The 24,211-nt window shown below is 38.3% G+C and overlaps 1 protein-coding gene across 3 annotated transcripts in view; it reads right to left on the bottom strand.

The window, feature by feature from the left end:
- Window positions 1–24,211, bottom strand: part of naaladl2 (N-acetylated alpha-linked acidic dipeptidase like 2) — a 460,031-nt gene that overhangs the window by 139,053 nt on the left and 296,767 nt on the right. For all 3 annotated transcript variants that reach the window (XM_005451121.4, XM_013270770.3, XM_025903118.1), the window contains 4 exons: window positions 21,659–21,802; window positions 7,053–7,145; window positions 1,204–1,391; window positions 805–933 (listed from right to left, as the gene is read on the bottom strand). In XM_005451121.4, the coding sequence (XP_005451178.1) occupies window positions 805–933; window positions 1,204–1,391; window positions 7,053–7,145; window positions 21,659–21,802 (554 nt within the window). The remainder of the gene's footprint in view (window positions 1–804; window positions 934–1,203; window positions 1,392–7,052; window positions 7,146–21,658; window positions 21,803–24,211) is intronic.

The raw sequence follows: 24,211 nt of genomic DNA, 5'->3' as shown, positions 1-24,211 counted from the left end.
AACTTTTTTAATCACCTCTAATCATCTATATTTAAGCTACAGTTGGATTAATATGGGTATTAAAACTGATACTGATGCAGACAAGCATTGATGAAAGCAGTGTGTTATCCAGAGAAGACCTTCTATGAGAACTTTTTTTAAGGGTTGAAATAGATACAAAGTTCTTTCAACAACAGTTACAAAAATGAAGAATATGAAAACTCTGCTTTTAATCATGCATGATCGGGGCTTTAAGATGAACTGATCGTGGGTATACTGGATGTCTGAAGCTTAAAATATTTTTTAAGCCATTCCTTTATAAAACAGGGAAAAGTCATGAAGTATTAAGCTGATAACACACAACTTAGTGGGAACTGTGCCTCTAGGAACTCAAACAGAAAACAAGATTAAGTCTTATTTACTATAGTTTACCCTCTTTGGGTTAGAGCTTGCAAAACAACATAGTTTTAAAGTAACAGAACCGTCCTAGACACCTCAAGGGTAATCTCTAATATGGTGCTTAGCGGTTGGTGGTTTTTAGCAGATCTTTTCACACAAATTGCAACATTAACCTGGCAAAATCGCAGCTGTGGCAGCAGCTGTAATTTTGGAAAAACAAAAAAATGAAAATGCCACTGCTTTTTATCCTTTCACTGAAATGAGGCGATTATTCATTGCCATATTTTAGGTGAATCACAGCGATACTACTAATATTGAGGGATCACTGATGGTTTATATGGTGTGTGTTGTGGTAACACTGGACACTGCAGCAGCACATCATGTTGGAGTGACAGTAGCAGTACATGGAATCATAGTAATACTTACCCTCTGTATATCTGAGGTGAGCTGCAGAAGAGTTGGTGAAGCTGTAGCTCTGAGAGCTTCCGTCCCTCTGACTGGAGAGTTCAGGCTGACATAGGCCACTGCACTGCTCTGCAGAACAACACTGTTATCCTGAAAGGAACACATAAATGTACACCACACACCAGCTATTATGATTTCAATCTACTATGATAATCATATAATTGTTGTCATTACACTCATCACACCATCATAATTAAGCCCCCACCCCCCCACCCTCCTTTGACAAGAAGTGTCTTCACGTTTCTAGTGATCGGTATTATTGTTCAGTGTTCATGTATGTTGCCAGTAGCTCTATTTTCAGACATTTCTACCCTTGACCCTCTGACATTTAATAAAGCAGAGGCTCTTGTGTTTGCTGACCTTTCCCCACTCATAAGATCCAATGTTTCCCAGGGCTGAGCCTCCCCATGAGCAAAACACAGTGGTACGGTCTGGCACCCATCCGCGTTTGGTTTGCTCTGTCAGTGCTGCAATCAGTTGATTCATAATAGCTGAAGTCCCGCCTCCATGGTCGCTGTCATGACGACTACCAACCAGCACATAGCGATCTGAAGATAAATAGATAAATAAAACAAACAAACAAAGAAGTAAATAAAAAAACAGAGAAATCATTTTTTCATTTTGACACATTTTCATCTCTATAGGTAGATACTCAAACATGTATGGTGAAAAATGGTCCTGGGTTCAGAGCCACTGGCCAGCTGGGGGGCTTCTATGTGTTTTGTGCTTTTATGGGTTCCGTCTCAGTACTATATCTATATCCTTGTAAATTTTGCAGTGTTGAAGCAAACTATTAGAGACAATGTTTCAATCATGCTAAAAGAATATGTATATATATAGGTGCACAAATGCACACAGATGAGTGCACCTACTGTAACAGGTTTATTCATCCTCCCACAATTCACAGTACAAGGTCACTCGCTGTTTGATGGACCTAATGTTGAACACATGTTGTATCACCGATTATCTGCTCCTAAACAAACTCTCCCTTCCCCCCTCTCTCTCTCTCACACACACACACACACACACACACACACACACACACACACACACACACACACACACACACACACACACACACACACACACACACACACACACACACACACACACACACACACACACACACACACACACTTTCCACAAGTGATATGTACTTTAAACAGGTCTCCATCTGGGTAATATTTAAATCCCATCATCCCTTTCGACCTTTTTTCCTTCAGTGGCTATCCATTTAGAGTTGGTTGTATTTAAAATGCACTGCCTATTGGAGCCCTCTCCGGCACCTCACCTAGTGACTCCAAAATGGCTGTTATTTGTCACATAGGCACAGTCAGGACCCATTCCCCTGATCCGAAGGCAAGGGGTACCAAGCCTCTCACCCACTGGGAAAAAACCCAATGTGTAGGCAGTGAACCAGGGGGATACAAGTATACAGCCCCTTGCCCACCACCAGACCAGGATTGGGACACTGTCCCCAGTGGACCATGTTCCACACCTCCATTGCTGAAGCTCATGCAGGGAGCTGCAGCTACTGGGTAATTTTGGTTGGCCAGCCTTAAGATGACTCAGAAGGTTGAAGCAGAACTCAGAATCTCTAGAATAAAGGGGAAGAATTGCATGACCCATGGAACCACAACAGGCACATCAAATTCAAATTCACCAAACTGTCCTTAATTACTATAAGAACTAAACTGCTGAATTGAGAAACATGACTTTTAAGGACTTTGTATAGGAAGAAATTTGACTGAAGGGTGACATTTCTTATGCTAATGTGCAGATACTTGTTGGTAAAAGGCCCAAATATGTCTCTCCATCTTTTTGTGTTAAATTCTAGACAGTAATACACGGCAGGGATTATTTCAAGAAATCAGATACACAGAACATTATATAGCTAAACCGAGAAAGGGGTTTTAAAATGAATATGTACAAATGCTGTGACTTAATGAAAGTAGCATAACGCCATTCACACAGTGTCTTCCTGTGGTTTACCAAGGTAACAAACTCACTTGCATTCACACATGAATGCTTCAGGCTTCTTTGTATGCCTTGCATTTTCTACAAAGACAGAGGGATGAGTATGGATGCACAAAGCAGAACTCCTGCAGGCAACAAGAAGAACAGAGCAAACCTCACGACTGCAACACAGAGCACTGATGACTCTGTCTGAGAAAAGAGGTGCTTAGAGAAGCCTGCTAGCTTAGCCCACGACAACATATTATTACATTATGTGGAGCTTCCTGGGTGAATCTTATGAACAGCGATTAGCGTAAAGTACTTTAAATCACTCATACGTGAAAGTGTAATTTACTTTGTTCATGGGTATGTATACTGGGAGGAGGAGATTAATATATCAAAAGCTAAATTAATTTTTCATAAGAAACCCTAATTAATAAACACAGATTATAAATAACATAAAATAACATAGACGTGATGCCCTTAGGCCAGGACAAATTATTATTGGTTCAGCTGAAACTAACTGTAGTTTAGTGCAGTAAGTCAATGGAGGAATGTTTTCACTTGCATAAATACATGAGCTACCAACCATGTTTTATTTTGGTTTTTTCCTAAGGGAAATTGATTCTTAGTAGAAGTCCTTCTACAGTTTTGAAATTTGCGAGGAATTTTTCTACATTGGCGGCATGGTGGCAGAGTGAGTAGGATTGTTCTGCATGTTCTCTCTGTGTTTGCGTGGGTTTTCTCCGGGTACGCTGGCTTCCACCCACAGTCCAAAGACATGCAGTTAGTGGGGTTAGGTCAATTGGTAATTCCAAATTGCCCATAGGTGTGAATGTGAGTGAGAATGGTTGTTTGTCTATATGTATTGGACGTGCGACAGACTCTCGACCTGTCCAGGGTGTACCCTACCTCTCGCCCTTTGATAGCTGAGATAGGCTACAGCCCCCCCGCGACCCTGACAACGATAAGCGGAAGAGAATGGATGGATGGATTTTTCTACATTAGCAATTTAGCAGTGTAGGTATCTTGAGATTAGGTGGCCACTCAAGTTCTTTATCTCATATTTCATATGCATGAGTTTTATTTATTTATTTATTTCAGGATTGTGTTGGAATTGTATAGCTTCGGGCTTTTAACTGAGGATCGTGGGCATAAGCTAATATTTCTGTGACTATACTTTATGCTTTTATTTGGTCATATTTTGCCTTTAGAGTAAAAAGTATAAAGTCATCATAGCTGTTTAAAGCCTGGCTTCATAGAAACTGGATGAGACACTAATTAGTACAAATGTGTGACACTTTTGTCACACAACAAACAAATAAGCAGCAAAAAAGCTGCAGTTCTTTAGAACATGAATGTCTTCACAAAGTGAGTGCAATGTTATAAGACTCTGACATAAACCCAAACTTTGCAGCAGAAATAAACCTTTTACGTGCATGACGGACAAAAAAATTACAGACACGACTGATTTAAGTGGCAGGTGGTGCCGATAAGGCTGCTCTTAACCATGAGTCTGATGTTGGTGCTTTTTGGAAAATGTTTTAATGTTATTTTCTGACAAGTAATATGGATCGCTGCAAAGACATTTGTACTGTACTAACAGTCCATGCAGGTAATTCCTGCTCCAGTTCTAGTGCTTTATTTAAATGCTTATTTTCGCTATGTTTCTTAGCACACTGTAGGCACTAATTAACTGGACTCTGTGATGTAGCCATATATATCTGATGCAGTCTTTAACCACTCAACTGGCTAGTACAAAATCCATGTTGTCTGCACCTATATGTAAAAAGGTGTCAAACTGAATATTTCAAGCGCAGCACATTTTGAAGTCGCCCTTTCCAACATGTTTGCTGGGGGCTGCATATAAGAAAGGGCAACTTTGGACAATGCCTTAAACTGATTCTCCCAACATTGTCCAGGAAGGCAACCAAATAAAATAATGGTAGATTAATCACAAAATGTGCTATTAGTGAGCAGTTGATAGACGTTCTATATTTTTGTTGCGTTTGAAACAGTTTGAACCACCTTTATACTATAGTTATATACAAATCTAAATTGATGAATTCATTTCACTGAGCTATTATTAGAATATAAACAGTTATGTCTCTGGAGTATTCACGTAACACTTGTGTTGAACCGCACTGGCTCAAACTACAGGGCTGCTTTGATGTTACAGTGTGCCTGTTTGGCAGATTTGTTATGCTGCTAGCTGTAGCTGCGTACAGCAGGAAATTATTTAAGAAAAACAGCAAAGATTAATTCAGAATTACCCATTGCCATCATGCATGAATATTCAGTCTGTTTAGAGTTAAGTGTGGAACAGACATATGATGAAACCCCCACAACCAGTTAAAGCATCACTCCTTCCAGAGATTTGTGACCCATATTATCTGCTTTAGTGGGCCATTATGCCTGCTTAATATTACACTGTAAATCAGCAAGATAATTTTCCACTACTGAGTGGGCAGGACAGGTACAGTAGCGTGACATTGGAGGAAGGCTGTGTGGTTGAGGCAAGGGCAAGATAAAGAGACAATTTAAAAAAGGATAGGGGTAGTTTTAGCTAAGAAGAAAGAGCCAGGTTGACATTTAAATATTAAAAGACCACAGCGTACAGCATGTTTGAAATGGGCAGAGTTAACAAAGCCTTGTAAATGGAAACAGAAAAAAAAAGATACGTCTCCAACGTTCCATTTTCAAAAGTCTTTGCCAACATCAATGGGCAACTTTTTGAAATAAATACCTGCAAATGGCAGACATTTAAGAAACACGATGGTTGACATTAAGAGTGCAAAAGGCAGTTAATGTCTACTTTAGTCAACATTTAGGTGGTTAATGTCTACCTATCAGAGCTTAACCACCTTTGGATTCATGGGATGAAAATGAAAGTGTGATAAAATCAAGTTAAAGCTTCTATTATTGTGTTTTGATCTAATGTATCCATAAAAAAACGTGCACCTGCATCTTCTGAACCTTAATATGAGTTTATAAGAATCACTTTTCAGGTGAAATGTAACCTAAATGTGTTTTTTTAAATGCATCTGAAATAATGACATAATCGAAACTAATTAAAAGTAATGTAAATACCTTACAGAAGTAAGCTAATTAGATTACTTGGAGAAAGAAAGCTCCTGACAATGTGAGCTGTGTATATGAAATACCACCCACAATAAGTTAAAACTGATGATGAGACCTTAAATATTATCCAACAACTCTTGCTACTATGAATATATTCTATATTCTCAGTCATTCTGGCTATGACTGGCTGGCTATGTGCTTTGGAAGAATTGCACTGACCTCCAAATCTAACAGATTCTAATAGTTCTAAAACGACACTTCTAAGTGAGAAAGTCATGCATTTTTGTGATCCCTGTGGTTGCTACATGTGGATAGAAGTGCTGTATGCAAGGAAAATAATAGGCAATGCCACAGTTTATTAAAGAATTAAAAAAAAGAATATTTTCCTCACTAATATAAAATATGTGTTATGGCAGCTATATAATTCAATTTGAGTTTAATTGTGTTTGCATTAAAGGTGATGTCAGCTGGTTATTTTAGTCATCAAAACGGTTAATTCCACATGGAAAGGTAATATAAATGATTATTATTATTATCTTATTTATCAGAAGCCAGTGGTTCATGTTATGTCACTGCTACAAACTGTTGGTTTTGTCTAAATACCCAGTGGTTCAGTTGTTCAAGAGCCCTTTAAGAGAAGTCATTTTGGCTGTCTCATTTAACCACCAGTGAGAATATTTCTGTAGCACAGAATGCGCTTAGTTTCTATAATTTGCTCTTCTGCTGAGACACAGATGTGGATAGCATTGATGGTGGTAAGCAGAAACTGCTTCCCCATTTACAGGATTAGTGGCAAACTGAACTAACATGCGCTGTTTGTAGCCTCATTTATGATGGCTATGAAAGTGGTATTGCTATTATCATGGAGTTTTCTGCCGGTAAGACAATACAGATGTTTCTGAATTTCTCCTTTAATCTTTTTTTTAATGATTTCTTCTGCTTGTTTAAAGCCAAGCACAGACAGATTGAGTTGTGGAATGAAAGCCATATTTGGTGACTAAATGCATTATGTTGCAGCAGAGCTAAGTAATACAAGCATCATCAAGAAATCATTACCTTTTCTGTTAACGAAACAGGAAAAATACAATGTAGCTAAAAGCAAAGATGGAGACAGAAAAATGCTGAGATTGTGTTTTAACTTTAAGGCAAATCTGCAGTGGATTTGTACAAACCTGGGTTCCTCTTTCCCTTCAGATATCCCACAACGTTGTAAATTTTCTTGTACGAAAACTGGTTTCCAATTGTCAGGGTTATCTTCTTGCGCTCTAGGAAAAAGAAAGAAAAACACAAACTGTAAGATGAGTAATTCTGAATTATTGATTGATTCATAGTGTGATGATACTGGGAGATTTAGAAGGATTCATAAGTTTTCACTCAGAAAAAAGAAAATATATTTATATAGACAGAACCTGGTTTGAATGCTCTGTTCTAAATCAAATGTGCCGTGGGGGATATTACCACTCTGCAGTTGGTTATTATTAACATCTGTAGGTTTCTTCCTGTTAAATGGGAAGTTTTCCTTCCCACTGTCGCCAAGTGCTTGCTCATAAGCGGTTGTATGATTGTTGGGGTTTCTCTGTATTATTGTGGATTGTTTTTTTTTTTAAACTTAGAATATAAACAGTCACCTTGCAGTCATATTGAGGTGACTGATTTGTGATTTGGAACTATATAAATAAAATAGAATAGAACTGACTGTGCAGGTTCTCAGTCATTCAGGTTGTGGTAGTCTAAAAAGCTTGGAAAGAAAGCTCCTTGGACAGAACTGATTTGAACTGAACTGAATTGACTTTAAATACATTTTCAAGCTAAAAACCAAAAACAAAGCAGACTGACGTAAAATAAATGAAATCAAAGGAACGCTGTGGTTAGTATATCCTATAGCTATTGCTTAGGTTAAAAACAGCCTTCAAATTCAGAGTGAACACAATGAAACAAATCACCTACCAATCAGCAGCTAGGTTTTATGACATTTTTATTGATTTATCTACCTTTAGCTTCATATTTCTTTTTAGCAATTACATATCTAACACCTTGTGGAGGAATGATGTATTGATTACATTCCTTGACAATGTTTTCTCTTTTTTCTTCTCCTCTCCTGAATTTTTTTCGTTCTACATCATATACATTCAGATCGTCATCATCGTTCTTCACCAGTGTCCCAACAATAGTTTTTAGACTTTAGTCACAATTGCTGAAATTATCCTTTTGTGCATTGGCAGTTCCAAATAATTCATCTGATTGGAAAAACTGCACTCTCAGAGTGCGGTCAAAGTGAAACATCACTTGAACCTTTAACTACTTCATCACTGCACTTTACAGGTGTCCTAAAATTGTTAAGTTGTTTTCCAAGGGTTAAACTCTTGATAGTTGTCATAAGGGAAGGAAACTCACAATCTTCAGGAAACTGGAGATCAGAATACATTAAACTGCTACTGTTCATCTGTTAGACTGCTCTGTCAAACCCTCTCATGATGAACTAAAAAGTGATTTGGATAAATGACCTTCAATTTTAAGACAAAGTAGCTGTAAAGTACAATTAATGCTAAATGGTTAATGGAGTGGTTGGTTAGAGTGGCATTAAAGTAATTACAATAGAGTCCATTTGTGTTTTGGTGCGCTCTGATGTGTCTGGGTCATTTGTGTTTACTTCTATGTGTATCTTTACAAGGACACATTGGTGTTGGATTCTTTGAGAGAGAGACGACGTGTGGAAAGTGAGAACATTTGCTTGTCTCTAGTTGCTAACACGTCTTGCAGGGCTGTTTGAGGGTTAAGACTCCATGTTAAGGCAGGGTAGCGGTTTTACACGAAATCATGATGTGAGGGTAGATGGCTAAGGAATGTGTGTGCATGCACTTGCATCAATCTCAACCAGTTGGAAAGTAAAGGTAATGAAAGGCAGATTTAAACAATATTGCATAGAGCCGCTTAAAAAAGCACCTTACTGGGGTATGTCCCATATATGGGACAGCGAGAGAGTGTTAATAGGGGAGTATGTAAGGAAAGTCACATATTCAAGTAATAATAGAAAACTAAATGGGATTTTGCACAAACTAAAAATCCTTTAATAATAACAAATTGTCAGCTCAAATTTCCAATTTCAGTTTATGCTAGATTGGAGATTATTATTTTTATGATTATGATGTTTTTGTATTTACAGCTCTATCAACAAACAGCAACAATACATAAAAATGTGAAACATAAAATGACCTTGGAAGACTTTCATGTGATGGTCTTAAAGTGCAACTGGCTCTTGTAAGAACAGCAAAAAGACCACACTTAAAAGCACACACAGACGGCCATATGATGCATTTGACAGAGCAGTCACCAGATATTGTGTCTGCCAGCTCAGCTGCCTTGCTGGATGGCTGTGAGCTCTTGGGGGGCTGATGGCTGGATATCTGAGGGAAATACAGAAGAAGTGCCAGCAAAGATGTGAGCAGGGGCTCAAACTGTGTGTGACAGAGGTCCCCTGCCTACAGCACTACAGCATGACAGCCCACTTTTCCAGCTTCACTCCTGTCCTCCATCCCTCCCTGCCCGCCTGTCTGCTTGCCCTCTCGCTCCTGTTTAATACATTATAAAAATTCACTGCTTTCTCTCATAGGCGCCACATAACCCATTTATCACTTTTGACATTGGCACAAATGACTATGGCTAAAGAGGAGGGATGGAACATGTGGCCCGTTTGTGTATTCAATCTGCAAACGCACAGAGAGTAGGGAGAGAGATTTGTCACAGAGTAATTCCCCTCATGATGAATGGGTTTACAGATACGGCTGCTTCTACAGGTAAGAGGTGACTCTAAGTTAAGTTTTGAGAGTTGATGAAAATATTTAAAGGGACAATAGTACATGTTTGACTTCCACAGGCTAAATGAAATGGAAATGCCCTTTTCCCCACAGAATGTGTCCTGATTTCAGCAAATATAAAGCTCAAATCCACTGTGATGTCACCAACAGAGCTAAACTATTTAGCACCATTTTATCCAGGAGGATTGTATGAATTCCCTATCACAAGCAGTATGGCAGAATAAAAGGCAGCATGTTGTTTTAGTGGTAAGAGCTGCTTCCTCAGAGTAAAAGAGTCCCAGGTTCAAACCAAGGCAGAGCTTCTGAGTAGAATTTTGAATTTTTTCCCAGAGGTTTACTTTTGTAAATGAAATTAAAGGAACCAATATGCTCAACCTGTGCATACTTTTACTTTCCCTACAAAATTTAGCTTCTGTATGATCAAAGGTTCATGAAGACTTCAAACACATATAGAACATTAACTTTTAAAACAGCATATACAACTTTATTCCATTTCAAATTAGTCGAGACAATTAGCAGCACTGCCATGTCTATACTCGAAACACAAAACCTAATCCAACTTAGCTTAGAGGCAAGGCTAGTCTGGCTCTGTCTGTAGTTGGGAAAGATTACCAGTGCCACCGATACTGCTCAAAACTAAACTGTAATCAAATGCTTTGTGCTTGTAAAATTGTTTTATACCAACTAATTCCACACTTGTTCAGGATCCTTGGAACTGCATTTGAACACTCTGGGTCTCCTCTGGTATCACTCACGGCTGAGTTGCCGACGGGGATAACGTACTGCATTCTTTTCCTAAACCTTGTTAAGTGCTTTTGCCATCTAAGCCCTAACTCTAAACCTAACCAAATGGGAAGTGAAATGAAATGTAACTAAATACAAAACCAAAGCTCCTGTGACAAGATCCTTGGTCTCCAGCTTGACAATCTCATGATTTACACCACTTCTGCTTACTAATGCTGATTTCCTTAACTCTAGGATCTAGTGCATCTCTGCCTCTTTGATTAAATGGCAGAATGAGACATAGTAAGAATAGGTGGCAGATATGTACCCTGGTTACAGCGCCATGATGGATTGGCAAAGACATAAACTGCTAGTAATGGTAATGGTCTTTTAGCACCATTGTGACATTGTGACACTCTGACTACTGGATAGATTTAATAGACAAACTTATACTTAGCATTACATAGAACTTCCCTGGAATTAAAATGTGTAATACATTTTTAAGGCAAAAAATAAGAACGAAATCATATATGCAATAACCAAATATTATATCATCCATACATTCCACTACTTTAAATATATAAACTACATAATAAAAAAGATATTATGTATAATCTTATAAAATAGTCTACATTCAGAAGCAACTAAGTGCAATTCTCTGCTGGGTATTAAATGCATAGTTGAGAGGAAAAAGCAGTAAATGAATGTGGGAAACCTGCACATAGCAATCAATAGCAGTGTAATTAAAGGGCCTCGGAGTCCTTTATATAAAGCCATTTTAAGTTGCTCTGCTTCACTCGCCTCTCCCTCTGCGGCTTTGCAATGTAATTTCCACGGAAATTTGGTACACTTTTGGCATTTGTTCTGAGTGGGAGACAGAATAAAACAGAGTGAGAAAGAAGAATTGCACATGTTAGAAAATTAAAAGGCAGACAAAAGGACATTTAGATACCTCTGACTTTGTTTTTTTTAATCAAATGCAATTTTATACCATTAATAACTGCAAGATGAATGTGTGGTGCTGTATGTTTCTGTGTGCCCATGAGAGAGGGAGGACCAAGGTAACATCTTGCCCGTATATCTTGGTCCTCATTTTAGAATTAATATTGCAATATTAAAGTCTCATTGTATATCCAGATCTATCTTTACATGTATGAAATCTCTGAACTGTTAAATAACTAAAAATCTATTTTAAAGATTACAAGAAGAAAAACAATGCACAAAAAAGAAACTGTATAATCATTCTAAGTTTTAAAAATACTATATCGCATTGTATTATAACAGGATGTAACACTTTTCCGGCTATGTAATGAAAAGGTCTGTTATATAATCACAGAACATAATAAAGTCTAGCCTTTCTAGAGGGTATTAAAGGTAGAGTGTAGCAGAAAAAGCAAGTTAGAGAATTATAGGAAACCTACTGTAGCTTTCAGTAGAGGTGTAGTAGTGCCTTTGGCCAAAATAAGCGTGAAAGAATAATAATAAAGGAAAAATAAAAAGTGCAGAGTTATAATATTAGTACTGTTCGTTGAATGGAAAGGACACATTGCAGTATTTATTCCTATCTAAGTAATATAACTTATATAAGCCATGAGTTTTTTTTAAAGATTCATATTTGGCTGTAAAACATTATTTTAGTTTCCTTTAGTATTTGTATTGCTTATAGTGACTTATATAAGAAGACAGTCTACTTTCACATGATTATATGTAAAGCATGTTGTTGTGGACTTTCAAAGGGGACTGTTCCTGCTGTCACTGATGCGTTGATATTTTAGGGCACTAATTCTGTTACCACAGGCACATTCTGCAATGCCAACTTTTGACCTTTTCAAAACGGTGGAACATATTTCTAGACTTATTAAAATGCAAGGCACTGCCATTTTCACAAGTGGACGCAGTCCTATCCCACCAATCAGTAGAAAAGGTTTCAGGATAACCGTGTTGTAAAATATTTTATAATTCTTTAAATTTTGTCTTTCACTTTCAGTAAAAACTTTAGGGATCAAAATGAAAACAAACTGCGAGTATTTCCAAGACCTCAAATCTATGTTTTTTTAAACTTTTATTTTACATAAGCGTATCTTAGCTGTGATATATATCAAGCATAGATCGGAAGAAGAAAAAGCATTTAACTTCAATTTAAAAAAATTAATAAACAAGTAAAATACTGTATATGAGCAAACACAACCAATCACAAGTACACCTGCTGGGTCATTATATATCAGAAGGACATTATGGGTCATTGTCACATCTTTGTCAGTATCTGCAATCATTCCATCTGCTAATTCAACAAACACTCTGGCCTTGCAAAGATTCTGACTTCAAGTCCAATAAGATGTATGAACATGCAGGAATGCAGAAAAGTGTGTGAAAGTGTGTACTTGCTGGCATTTGAAAGTGTAAATGTGTGTGTACAATTAATCAGCCTTGCCAGGGTAAACTGGGGCTTGCAACAGGCCTTAGAGATAGTGATGGACTAGCTTGGTAATTGTCTGGTCAACAGACAGACCACTCAGATAGAGTTGGCGCCAAAGCCCCAAGGCCTGATTTGGACAGGGTGTGCTCAGTGAATTAATCAATCTTTAAAGGGCACAAGACATGGGGGAAGTGACATCTATCAGAAACACACACTCACACATACAAATACATGGCCACAGACTACAGAAAAGTACCAGGTATTCATTAATGTATTAATTAACATGAGCAATTAGAGATGAAAGAACGCAAAGAACAACAATAGTTTCAAACTAAAATTCAAACAGGAACTAATTTAAAAAAAAATAGGAAGATTTTAAATCTGAAATTTGACATAAAGGACCAGTTGGTTGGTAGTTTGCTTGTCAGTGGATCTTTGAACCCCAAGTCATCTCCAATGCACCTGAGTGTGTGTATAAGTTAATGTTAACAAGGTGCTTAGTTATAGATGTGTGATATCTATAGCTTAGTTATAGATATGACATGGGTATCAGGAATATTTTCTTGCAAACACATTCGCTCCAACTTTCCATTTCAAAATGGTAGCTATATGGTTATAAAATAAACTGTCTGGCAGTGTCTGGCAGATGAATGCTAAACAATTTGTATGTTAAAAATGTTTCTTATCTGCTATGTAAAAGGTTGTATTCATGAATGCTTTTATGGCAACTCAAGAATATGAAGTATGTGGGGTTATAACAGGTGGGCTTGCATATTGCACAGCAACAGGGGAAGTATTTATTAACATCACATAGATCATATATAGAATAAGCAAGTGTCTTGCACAGAGCTAATAAAATAAGATCTTTAATTTAATATATTATAAAAGTAATAATCAAGCTGGACACCACTTTAAATATGCACACATTAAAAAAATGCCAACATACATGCACAAATTCACTCACACGTACACTGCTAAAAGTACTGTGAGGTCAACCACATCATCTCGTTAAGGTCTGGTGAGCTCCATGGAGGGCCCCTAAGCAATTAACCAATGGCCAGCCAATATACCCAACCTTAATTGAATGGGAATTAAAAGAGAAAATAAGGAGAAACAGAATTAAAAAGAAAGAGAAAAAAATGAAAGGAGGCAGACAGATGGAAACAAATGATAGTGGGATCCCAAGAGTGGTCAGAGGTGCAGCCAATCGATTGGAGACAGATTACATCTCTCTCGCTTTCTCTCTTTGTCTTCCCTTTTGACTCTCCCCCTCCCTTGCAACTATTCTTTCCCTCTTTCAGCCTCATTTGAAGTAATGGAAACACTTGAAAAAGAAGCCTACCTTGCAAAACCATTGGCTCTACAATAAGATCAGTCTTCGAAGATGCCTTTCTTCTAAGAGCTGGGACAAACACATGCACACAAACACTCACACACATTCAAAATGTCCACTCTAAAACCAACAGTACCCCTGCCAGAACTGGAACAGCATCTGACACACCATTTGCTACACAGAAATCATCTACTGTTTTGCCCAGTAGAGACCTAAAAACAAATAACTGAACCAAAATATCTACAAACTAAGACTCCTTGAATAGATTTTAAGGGATTCAAAAAAAAAATATGTTGACTGCGATACTCAAAAGCACTGACATTTTTTAAACCTAATGAGTTTCAAATTCACAACTGGAAAAAAAGCAATAAAGTGAATGTGGTACACACATGTCAAATCACTCAGTCAATAGTACTCATGTCTTTGGCCACTGGGTTTTAGGGGTGCATCACTCCATCAGGCCACATGGGTGCATAAACGTGATGAACTGTGTGTGGGCTGTGTGACTGTTATCTGTGCAACATTGGAAAAGAGCAGAATGCAGTGTTCCATTCAATGACCAGCTGCTTGGATTTATCGGGAAATAAATGGAAATAGACAGACCATACACACGTTCAATAGGGGAAGCATGCGGTCAACAAGAGATGACGACTGAGCAGAGACTCAAGTGAGAGACAGAGGGCTCAGGATAAGAAAGTGAGGGAGCTGAAGGTAGTGTTGTGATAGGGAACTGTAGTAAAGATACCGAGATAAAAAAGGATTTAAACTTTCAAAAGCAGGAAAGAAAGAATTTTTCCTTTATACTGTATAGATTTCATTTTATATACATACTCACATACACATAAAATGCTTTGATAGAGTACAAAAGTACTCTATCAAAGCATATCTGTGGCCAAGCAGATCTGTGGCCATCACTGGCCACAGATCTGATAATTCTGATCACTTCATCAACAGGCCACCACTTGGTGGCTAGCCTGTTGGACACGGCCTGTTGGACACGGCCCGGGCAGTGGATGAAGCCAAAACTTGGGTGTGGGAGGAGTTCGGAGACTTTGACTGAGGATATTGTCAGGGGGTGGAAGGAACATTTTGAGGACCTCCTTAATCCAACTCACATGTCTTCCATAGGGGAAGCACAGAGTGGGGATGAGGGGAATGACTCGTCCACCAGTGGGGGTAAGGTTACTGAGGCAGGGCCTCCTTGGTGGCAGGGCCCCTGGGATGGACCATGTTCGACCTGAGTTCCTGAAGGCTCTGGATGTTTTAGGGCTGTCTTGGTTGACATGCCTCTACAATGCTGCGTGGAGATCAGGGGTCATACCTCTGGATTGGCAGACTGGAATTTTGGTTCCCATCTTCAAGCATGGGAACTGGAGGGTGTGCTACAACTATAGAGGGATCACACTCCTCTGCCTTTCCAGGAAAGTCTATGCCAGGGTCCCAAAAAGAAGAGTCTGTCTGTTAGTTGAACTTTAGATACAGGAGGAACAATGTGGTTTTTCATCCCAGTCATGGAACACTAGACCAGCTCTTTCACAAATATACTTAAGGGTGTATGGGAGTTTGCCCAGCATGTGTTTTGTGGATTTGGAGAAGGCATTCGACTGAGGTGCTTTTGGAAGTATAGGATGTTAAGGTTAAGTGAGGTTAAGTGCCCACTCTGGGTCAGGGACAAGTTAGTGGAGGATTTAAGTATCTCGGGGTCTTGTTAACAAGTGAGGGGGGCGGGAGATCGACAGGCTGATTGGTGCTGCGACTACAGTGATGTGGATGCTGTATCGGCCTGTTGTGGTGAAGAGAGACCTTAGCATAAAAGCGTAGCTCTCGAGTTACCGGTTGATCGACATCCCTATCCCCACCTATGGTCAGAAGCTTTAGGTAGTGACCGAAAAAATTAGATTGCGGATACAAGAGCTGGAAATAAGCTTTCCCCAAAGGGTGGCTGGCCTCTCCCTTAGAGACAGGGTAAGGACTTCGGCCATCTGGAGAGATCATATCTCATGGCTTGCCTGGGAACGCCATAGTGTTCCCCCAGATAAGCTGGATGAGGGGGCCGGGGAGAGGGAGGTCTGGGATTCTCTGCTAAGGCTGCTGCCCCCTGACCTGGCCCAAGATAAGCGGAAGATGATGGGTGTATGGATGGATGGAAAACAGGTAAAAGTAACTCTTAGAATTAAAGCTTAGCCTTGCATCTCTTCTTCTCATTCACAGTAGGTGAGTTAACAGCTGTTTCTCTCCAGCAAATAAAAAAGAATGGGCATACTGTAGACCCACTGTGGGCTTCTTTCTGCTTTATGTGGGCAGTTCGCAGTCAGCCCACACTATGTGGGGCCCAGATGTGCCCTACAGTTATTACCAGTACTGGGCCTAACAGTCGGTAGCCCACTGTGGACCTCTGGCGTTTGCCCAGAGCGGCCCCACACAACCCCCAAGAGGACATATTTGCTGCTGATGACTTGAACAAGATGTGGAACCAAGAATACAGGAACATTTCATGCCAATCAAACTTTACAGCAATGAAAGTTCACATAATTAAATATTAAAAAAATAACATGAGGAAAGATGGTATACAACTACAATAAAAAGGAGACGCAATAAAAGATGAGAGAGCAAATGTATTCATGAATGCAAATGTTTTGGGCAGCTATTTTTTAATATTGTGTTATTGTCAGCAGTTGTTGACTGAATAAAAATACTGAAATTGGGAATCTATAGAAATCACTGTCAGACTGGGTGTATAATATGACTTACAACATATGCACCTCTATTTCTCTTGTAATTCTTTATCTGGAAGCTCACTAATCTCTTCAAACTCACTAGCTGCACACTTTTGATTAAAGTTACAGAGCTATTACCTTATGGATTGGAAAAGTTGAAAAGCCTCTGAAGCCGTACTGAGACAATGAAGAGGCATTAAAAACTAAATTTCAGGTTGCTAGTATTCCCAATACAGAGTAGTTTCATTGCCAGTTGTAGAACCTATTAACATACTCTTCAAATTGAAGGGCAAAATACAATCAGGTGTGACATTATGATCACCTGCCTGATAATGTGTTGGTCCCCTGTTGCTGTGAAAACACCCATGACTCGTCGAGGCATGGACTCCACTTGACCCCCGAAGGTGCCCTGTGGTATCTGGTACCAAAATATTAGCAACACATCCTTTAAGTCCTGTAAGTTGCCAGGTCGGGTCTCCATGGATCTGACTTGTTTGTCCAGCATACCACAGATGCTTGACTAGACTGAAATTTAGGAAACGTGGAGGTCAAGTCAACACCTCAAATTGTTCATTGTGCTCCTCAAACCATTCCTAAACCATTTTTGCTTCGTCGTATCATGCTGAAAGAGGCCATAGCCATCAGGGAGTGCCATTCCCATGAACATGGTCTGCAACAATGCATAGGCTGGTAGTTTGTGCTAAAGTAACATCCACGTGGCAGGACCTATGATCTCTCGGCAGCACTTTCCCCAAAGCATCACACTACCTCCTCCTTCCTATTATATATCCTGATGCCATGTGTTCACAAGAAAAATTGATGCAAATACACCCAACCATCAAAGTTAAACTTTTTGGTAGCTGAAGCTACCGTAGCTGATCTAATGGGGACCAACCTTTGTTCCCCAAATACAACAATGAGCCTTGATCACCCATTACCCTGTCACAGTTGCTTCACTGTTACTTTCTTGGACCACTTTTGAAGGATACTGACTCCTGCAGACTGGGGGCACCACACAAGAGCTCCAGCTTCCAAGATACTCTGACCCAGTTATCTAGCCTTCACTCCTGCTTCCAACACAAACTGTTCACTTGCTCCCCAATATATCCCACCCACTAACAGGTGCAATGATGGTCATATTTGAAAAGAAAAATAGTGGTACAAAAACATATATTTTTAGTTATAATCAGAATTATTCAGAAAAATGTATAGTTCATCATTAGCAATCTAACTTACACACATTGCATAGCATTACACACCAGTATTAAAACATTTAAATACTGCTTGCAAGTAGTGTTCATATATGTTTTCTTTTATGAGCTTCTTAGCCTCTTTGCCATTCGCTGATTGCTTTCTTCTGGTTCTGTTTCTTTTCTCTTTTGGAAGCTTGAATTATATTTTTAAATTACTTGACTGCAAAATTTAGCACAAGTCCTCAGCACCAGCCTAAATATCACACTTGGAAACAAGTATTTTTATCTCAGATGTATTGCCTATATTGTTTGCACTTTTTAGCAGAAGGAGGTCGGTTGTAATGATGTCTTTCAAACTATTTATTCTATTATATTACAGTTAGTCTGTATAGAAATACAATGCTGTAGTAGCAGGTGATGTAAAATATAGAGTATAATGGCTCAGCTCCCCTGTTGCCCCTCAAATTTAAATTCTTTTATTTTACCAGTCTTTATAGCTTTTATCAGTTTCTATAGCTGTCTTATTCTGAAAAACTGAATTTCTGCACAGCAGTGAAAAATGAATAAAAACAACCAGACATGGTGTTGTCAAATCAACCAGAGTGCCAGAAATAAAACCTAAAAAATGTCAGGCCTCAATCTAGACACTCTTTGTCTGGATACATTTTTCATAGTTCTGGCACATTCAAAAAATAAGAGTCTCAAATAATAATACTGAAATGGCTGTAGCATTGTTGCACTTTGTTTGGGTTCCATCAAATTTGAAAAATTTTCAACTTTCAATAACATAAATGTGTGACTTGTTGCGACTTGTTATTATAAGGCTGCTATTTACGTTTTGATTTTCAGTTTAGATTAGATAGAAGCATTTCTTTTAAATGACAATGTACACGGGTAAACTATTTTCAAAACTCTCCCAAGCTTCTGTTATCCATGCCAAAATGAAAATGTAGGCGACACTTGTTCATTTTGGCCTAAAACTCAGTAACTGTTTTGTGTCTTACTTTAGCATGGGAATAAGTGGATTCATATCTGTATGGTTCAATATTTTTTCTGTCTATAGCAGATTTTACTTGGTTTTTTGATATTGTACACAATACAACTCATTAACCATTTTAAAACTGGTTCTGAGATTATGGTTGTGTTCACGGCTTCCAGAAACCCTCAGTCACCAATTCAAATTCCACTTCTGAGTAAGTTAGAAATTTGCTGTAAAAAATATTTTTAGACAGTTCAGTGATTGATTAAAAAAAATTGACATGCTCTGAATGCATCTAAAATCTTTAGGTACCAATACCCCTTATCAATTATCCTTTAAATCAAATATGTTTGACTTTGACCTGAATGCTGTTAATGTAGTGTACACGTTACGCATTAATCGCAAATCTAGATAAGTAAATTCTATATTTAATATGGAGAACATATAAAGAATAAAAAACAAAGGACTTAAGATTCGCTCAGGACATGCTGCTTTTTAAACCCTTCCACAAGAGCTTAGAGTTGCAGTGGTGAGGAGGCATTTGGGTCACATCTGTGAGTTAACCAAGCAATGTTTGCTGGAAATTCCAGGTTATGAACTCCATGAGTCACCATAGAGTGTGACTGATATGCAAGCACGGGTAGGTGCTTGTGAAGGTTATCCATTTGAGTGCTGCAGAAACAGCATCTCACACACTTATTCTTGCATTTCAAATCTAGACTTTCTTTTAACACTTTATTTTATATTTTTTGGTTATGTAACTTTATGCGCCTTGTCAATGTTTTAAACGTCTCTGTTTAATGCTGTCTTGTGATTAAAAAATATCCCCACATCTATGATGAAATAAATTAATAAACATCCAGCAGTTAATAAATATTTTCCAAATACTTTAAAAGTTTTATTTCTAGTTCAGCGCTGTAACTAGATTAATTTCATTTGAAAATGTTTTGGCTGGCAGTCATTTTTATGTTGTTAAATAACTTCTTTCTTCTATTTAACAGGGGCTGATATCCAGTCAAATGATGAAGAAAAGCCAGAGCTAAATTAACTAACCCGAACTAAAGATGATTTGTGATTGAACATGTAAACATGTTTTAAATATTTATTGGTTCATAAGTGTTGCTAAATATTTTTCTTTTGATTATATGATTTGTAAACCAAAGAATTTTTTTCAGCTCTAGTCTGAATCAAATCTAGGACAGACATCTTTAGTGTAATTATAGACAGACTGTGACATGCCCTGATACTGGACTCAAAATGATTGAAAGGGATCCATGCAAAGCCTGTAATTGGATTGCAGCAGGACATCTGTAGGACAGTTGATAATATACTTTACACTGCTTGCTCGTGCCTGACACTTGTTAATGGAATGTTTTATTCTTTAAGAATGAAGTTACCTGCTGACACAAATAGAATCACTTTCTACATCTGCAGTTACAGGTTGATATTTGACATATTTTTTTATTGCTTCTAACTGCTCAGCTTTCCGCTGTCTCTGCTCTTCCCTAACTTCAATCAGTTGAGGCAGATGGCCATCAATCGTGAATCCAGTTCAGCCCAGGATGATTTTATATTAAAAGCAGGTTTTTTTCCCTTTCCATTGCAGCCGCTCCACAAAGGAAATTACTGACTTTCTCTATGTATTTGCCTACTGAGAGGTCAACACTAGGGGTGTCAGTTCTAACCTTTATTTCTTTTGTCTCTTCTTTAATGTGATGGATTCTGAGTTTTTTTACACACCTTTTGTGATTACTTTCACGAAACTAGCTTTTATGATGCTCTCAGACATTTACACTGCAAAGCGCTTTCTCATAGGGGGTCATATGATTGTTGGGTTTGTCTCTGCATGTATTATTGTAGGGTCTACCTTATAATATATAGCGCCTTGAGGTGACTGTTGTTGTGATTTGGCGCTGTATAAATAAAATTGAATTGAATTGAACTAGCAAATATAACATTTTGTCACTGCTAATTAGCATAAATAGCTCATCATAGTTTTTCTCAACCTATATTTAAGCATCAGCACAAAACATAGTGAAACACAAGTTTCTTATTTAAAATCTATAAGTAATGTAATGAGAGCTCAATAGCAATAGAGTTCGAAGCTTCCACAGAGGTCCAATTTAGAAAAGTTATATGTGTAACTTTTTCACTCGCTGAGTCTAACTAGACTATTTTCAACTAAGAGAGCTATATATACACATACAGTGGTTAAGAAAGTTGTCCTAACAGAGTGGTTTTGGATGGAAGATAGAAACTTCCAGTACAAAAATGCTAGCTCTAGACAGACCCTAAACTCACAATAGGCATCCTAAGGATAAGGGAGACTAATGGAACCTAAATGAACTGATAAATCTATATCCTATGCTTTTAAACACAATGCCTCCTTGATCATAACGCCTGGTTTAATGCAAACATGTCCTACAGCTGTGTCACTTATGTGCTCCATACACTGCTCCATTCATGCATGCTGTAACTTTTTGCTTGTGATTGAAGCTGGTTTGTTTTTATTAATTTAAAAAAACCCTCATACTTATGAAAATACTTTCTGTTGAATGAGACATTATTAGCAACTCTGGTTTCCTGTAGTTTGTGTGCTTACCTGTATTGGGAGGCATTGCTAGAGGAATACAAGAGCCTTCCTGGCCCGTGGATGGCGATGACAGCAATGTCTTGGCGAGGAGGGCAGAGATGGGCTGAACCAACAAAGATGTCAGACTTCCTCCTGCTTCCTTTGACAACCCAGCTAGAGATAAAAAAAGAAAATATAACCAGAAACTTGAGAGGCTACAACAAAAACAGACAAAACTTGTTACTTGTGTAATTCAAAGTAACTCTATCATTACAGAGACTTCATAAAAAAAAAAACATGGAAATACTCAAAGTTTTTTGAGCATGCAATTTATTGAAAAACAACACTTAAACTGAAACAGGCTGTTTTACAGCTGATCAAAAGTTTAAGACTACACCAAAAAAACTCTGTAACCCCCCCCGCCCCAAAAAGAAATCAAAGTTCCAAACATGAACTCAGTAATTAGTAGCTCCACCGTTATTGTTGATCACTGTTGATCAAATTCGTTGCGGCATGCTTGATGCAAGTGTTTCCACGAGGTGAGTGGGAACACTTCTCCAAGTTGTGAAGACGGCCGCACGAAGGGCATCTACTGTCTGGGACTGTTGTCCATTTTTGTAAACTTCCCTTGCCATCCATCCCCAAAGGTTATCTATTGGTTTTAGATCAGGGGAACAAGCAGGATGGTCCCAAAGAGGGATGTTATTCTCCTGGAAGAAGTCCCTTGTCCTGAAGGCATTGTGTATTGTGTAGCATTGTCCTGTTGAAAAACCCAGTCGTTACTTCAGATGAGGGCCCTCAGTCATGAGGGATGTTCTCTGCAACATCTGGACATAGCCAGTGGTCGTTTGACGCCCCTGCACCTCCTGAAGCTCCATTGTTCCACTGAAGGAAAAAGTACCCCAGACCATTATGGCGCCCCCTCCACTGTGGCACATAGAAAACATCTCAGGTGGGATCTGCTTGTCATGCCAGTAATGTTGGAAACCATCAGAACCATTAAGGTTACATTTTTTTCTCATCAGAGAATAAAACTTTCTTCCACCTTTCAATGTCCCATGTTGGTGAAACTTTTTGGGGTCTTCCACTTGACTTTTTTGTTCCATAATCCTCAGGATCATTGAAGAAATTCCAAATGACTGTCTTACTCCATCCGACCTCAGCAGCGATGGTGCGCTGTGACCCTGCTTATGCAGTTCACCAACCCGACCAAGTTCAAAAAGGGGATGGTTTTTTTTACCATCAGAAAATTATGACAGAAAATAATGATGAATCCACATTTGGAGAGGTTTGGCCTTTTAAAGGCCTGTGGTCCGAAACTTTTGATCAGCTGTAAAACAGCCAGTTTCAGTTGTTTTCAATAAATTGCATGCTCAAAGAAATCTTTTGTCTCCCTTGGCACCTTGTTCCAAAGGAGAGAAAACATGCAAAATATGATTTTTTGCCATTTTTCAAGTGGTCTTAAACTTTTGATCGGGACTGTAATAAAAAAACAAAAACAAATGAAAACTAAACATTGCTTTCAAGTTTTCTTTCCATTTCCTGACTTCAATGTAATAGACTAAAAAAATAATAAAACATGGATTATTGGTATAACATAGACTGTACAGTCAGTACAGTTAAGGAGTTAATGAGACAGCTTGTTGTTAACATATGTAGAAATTATTTGGTTGATTACACACTTGAAACAACAGAATGATTACCATCAGTTGGTCACAGTTTAAATTTCTGTCTTTTTGTTTACTGAAAAGAACATACGTCACTATTATGGAAATACAGAAATATAACTGATTTATCTTACTTCACAGGACACTATTCATCAAAAAAGTGACAATTTAAAAAAAAAAAAACAACAACAACAAAAAACAACACACTGAAGTCTGGCACATGATGAAGAACACATTATTTGTCTGTGCCATATCCTGCTTAATTCATCATTCAGTTATCATTATGGGCAGGCTGGTCTGATTATCCTGACTGCTCTCCTGTCATTACCAGAAACACTGTTTGTCCTTCACAGGGTTCATCCATCCAGGGAAAAGGTGTGTCCATGTTTCTGGGCACCTTTTATCTTCATTCCAATGTTATCTTCACTGTTATTGTGCTCTATTTTGCTCTGTCATTTTCTCCTTCAGCCCTTTAAGTTACTTCTAACAGAAATGATTTTTAAATATTCAGCCAATATGGACAATTCAGCCATCACTTGTTTTGCCCTCATTAAGAAAATAAAATAAAATTCAAAGCTCCTCGCTTAAGGTCCATGCAGTTTGAATAAATAGCCAAGCAACATCATTCCCCCGAGCCTTAAATATATATACTTGGGGTAGACAACATGTACTAGGTGTAGACGAATATTCTGACTGATTGTAACAGTAGCAAAGGCTTAAAAAAACAATAGCAGAAGTGCTACACCTCGAGTAACTACTGTAAAAATCCACTCATCACTTTCCCTTAAGAGAAGTTAGAACAAGTTGAGATGGATGACTTATGGCCATGAGCTCTGAGAAACGAGTAAAAGAATTAGACTGTGGATACATGCAACTGAAATTGAATTCCTGTATATGGTGTCTAACCTCAGCCTAA

The sequence above is a fragment of the Oreochromis niloticus genome, linkage group LG23 (genome assembly GCF_001858045.2).
Source record: "Oreochromis niloticus isolate F11D_XX linkage group LG23, O_niloticus_UMD_NMBU, whole genome shotgun sequence".
NCBI classification, from domain to species: domain Eukaryota; kingdom Metazoa; phylum Chordata; class Actinopteri; order Cichliformes; family Cichlidae; genus Oreochromis; species Oreochromis niloticus.
The sequence above is the reverse complement of the archived record's forward strand: the minus strand, read 5'-3'. Positions and strand labels throughout refer to the sequence as shown.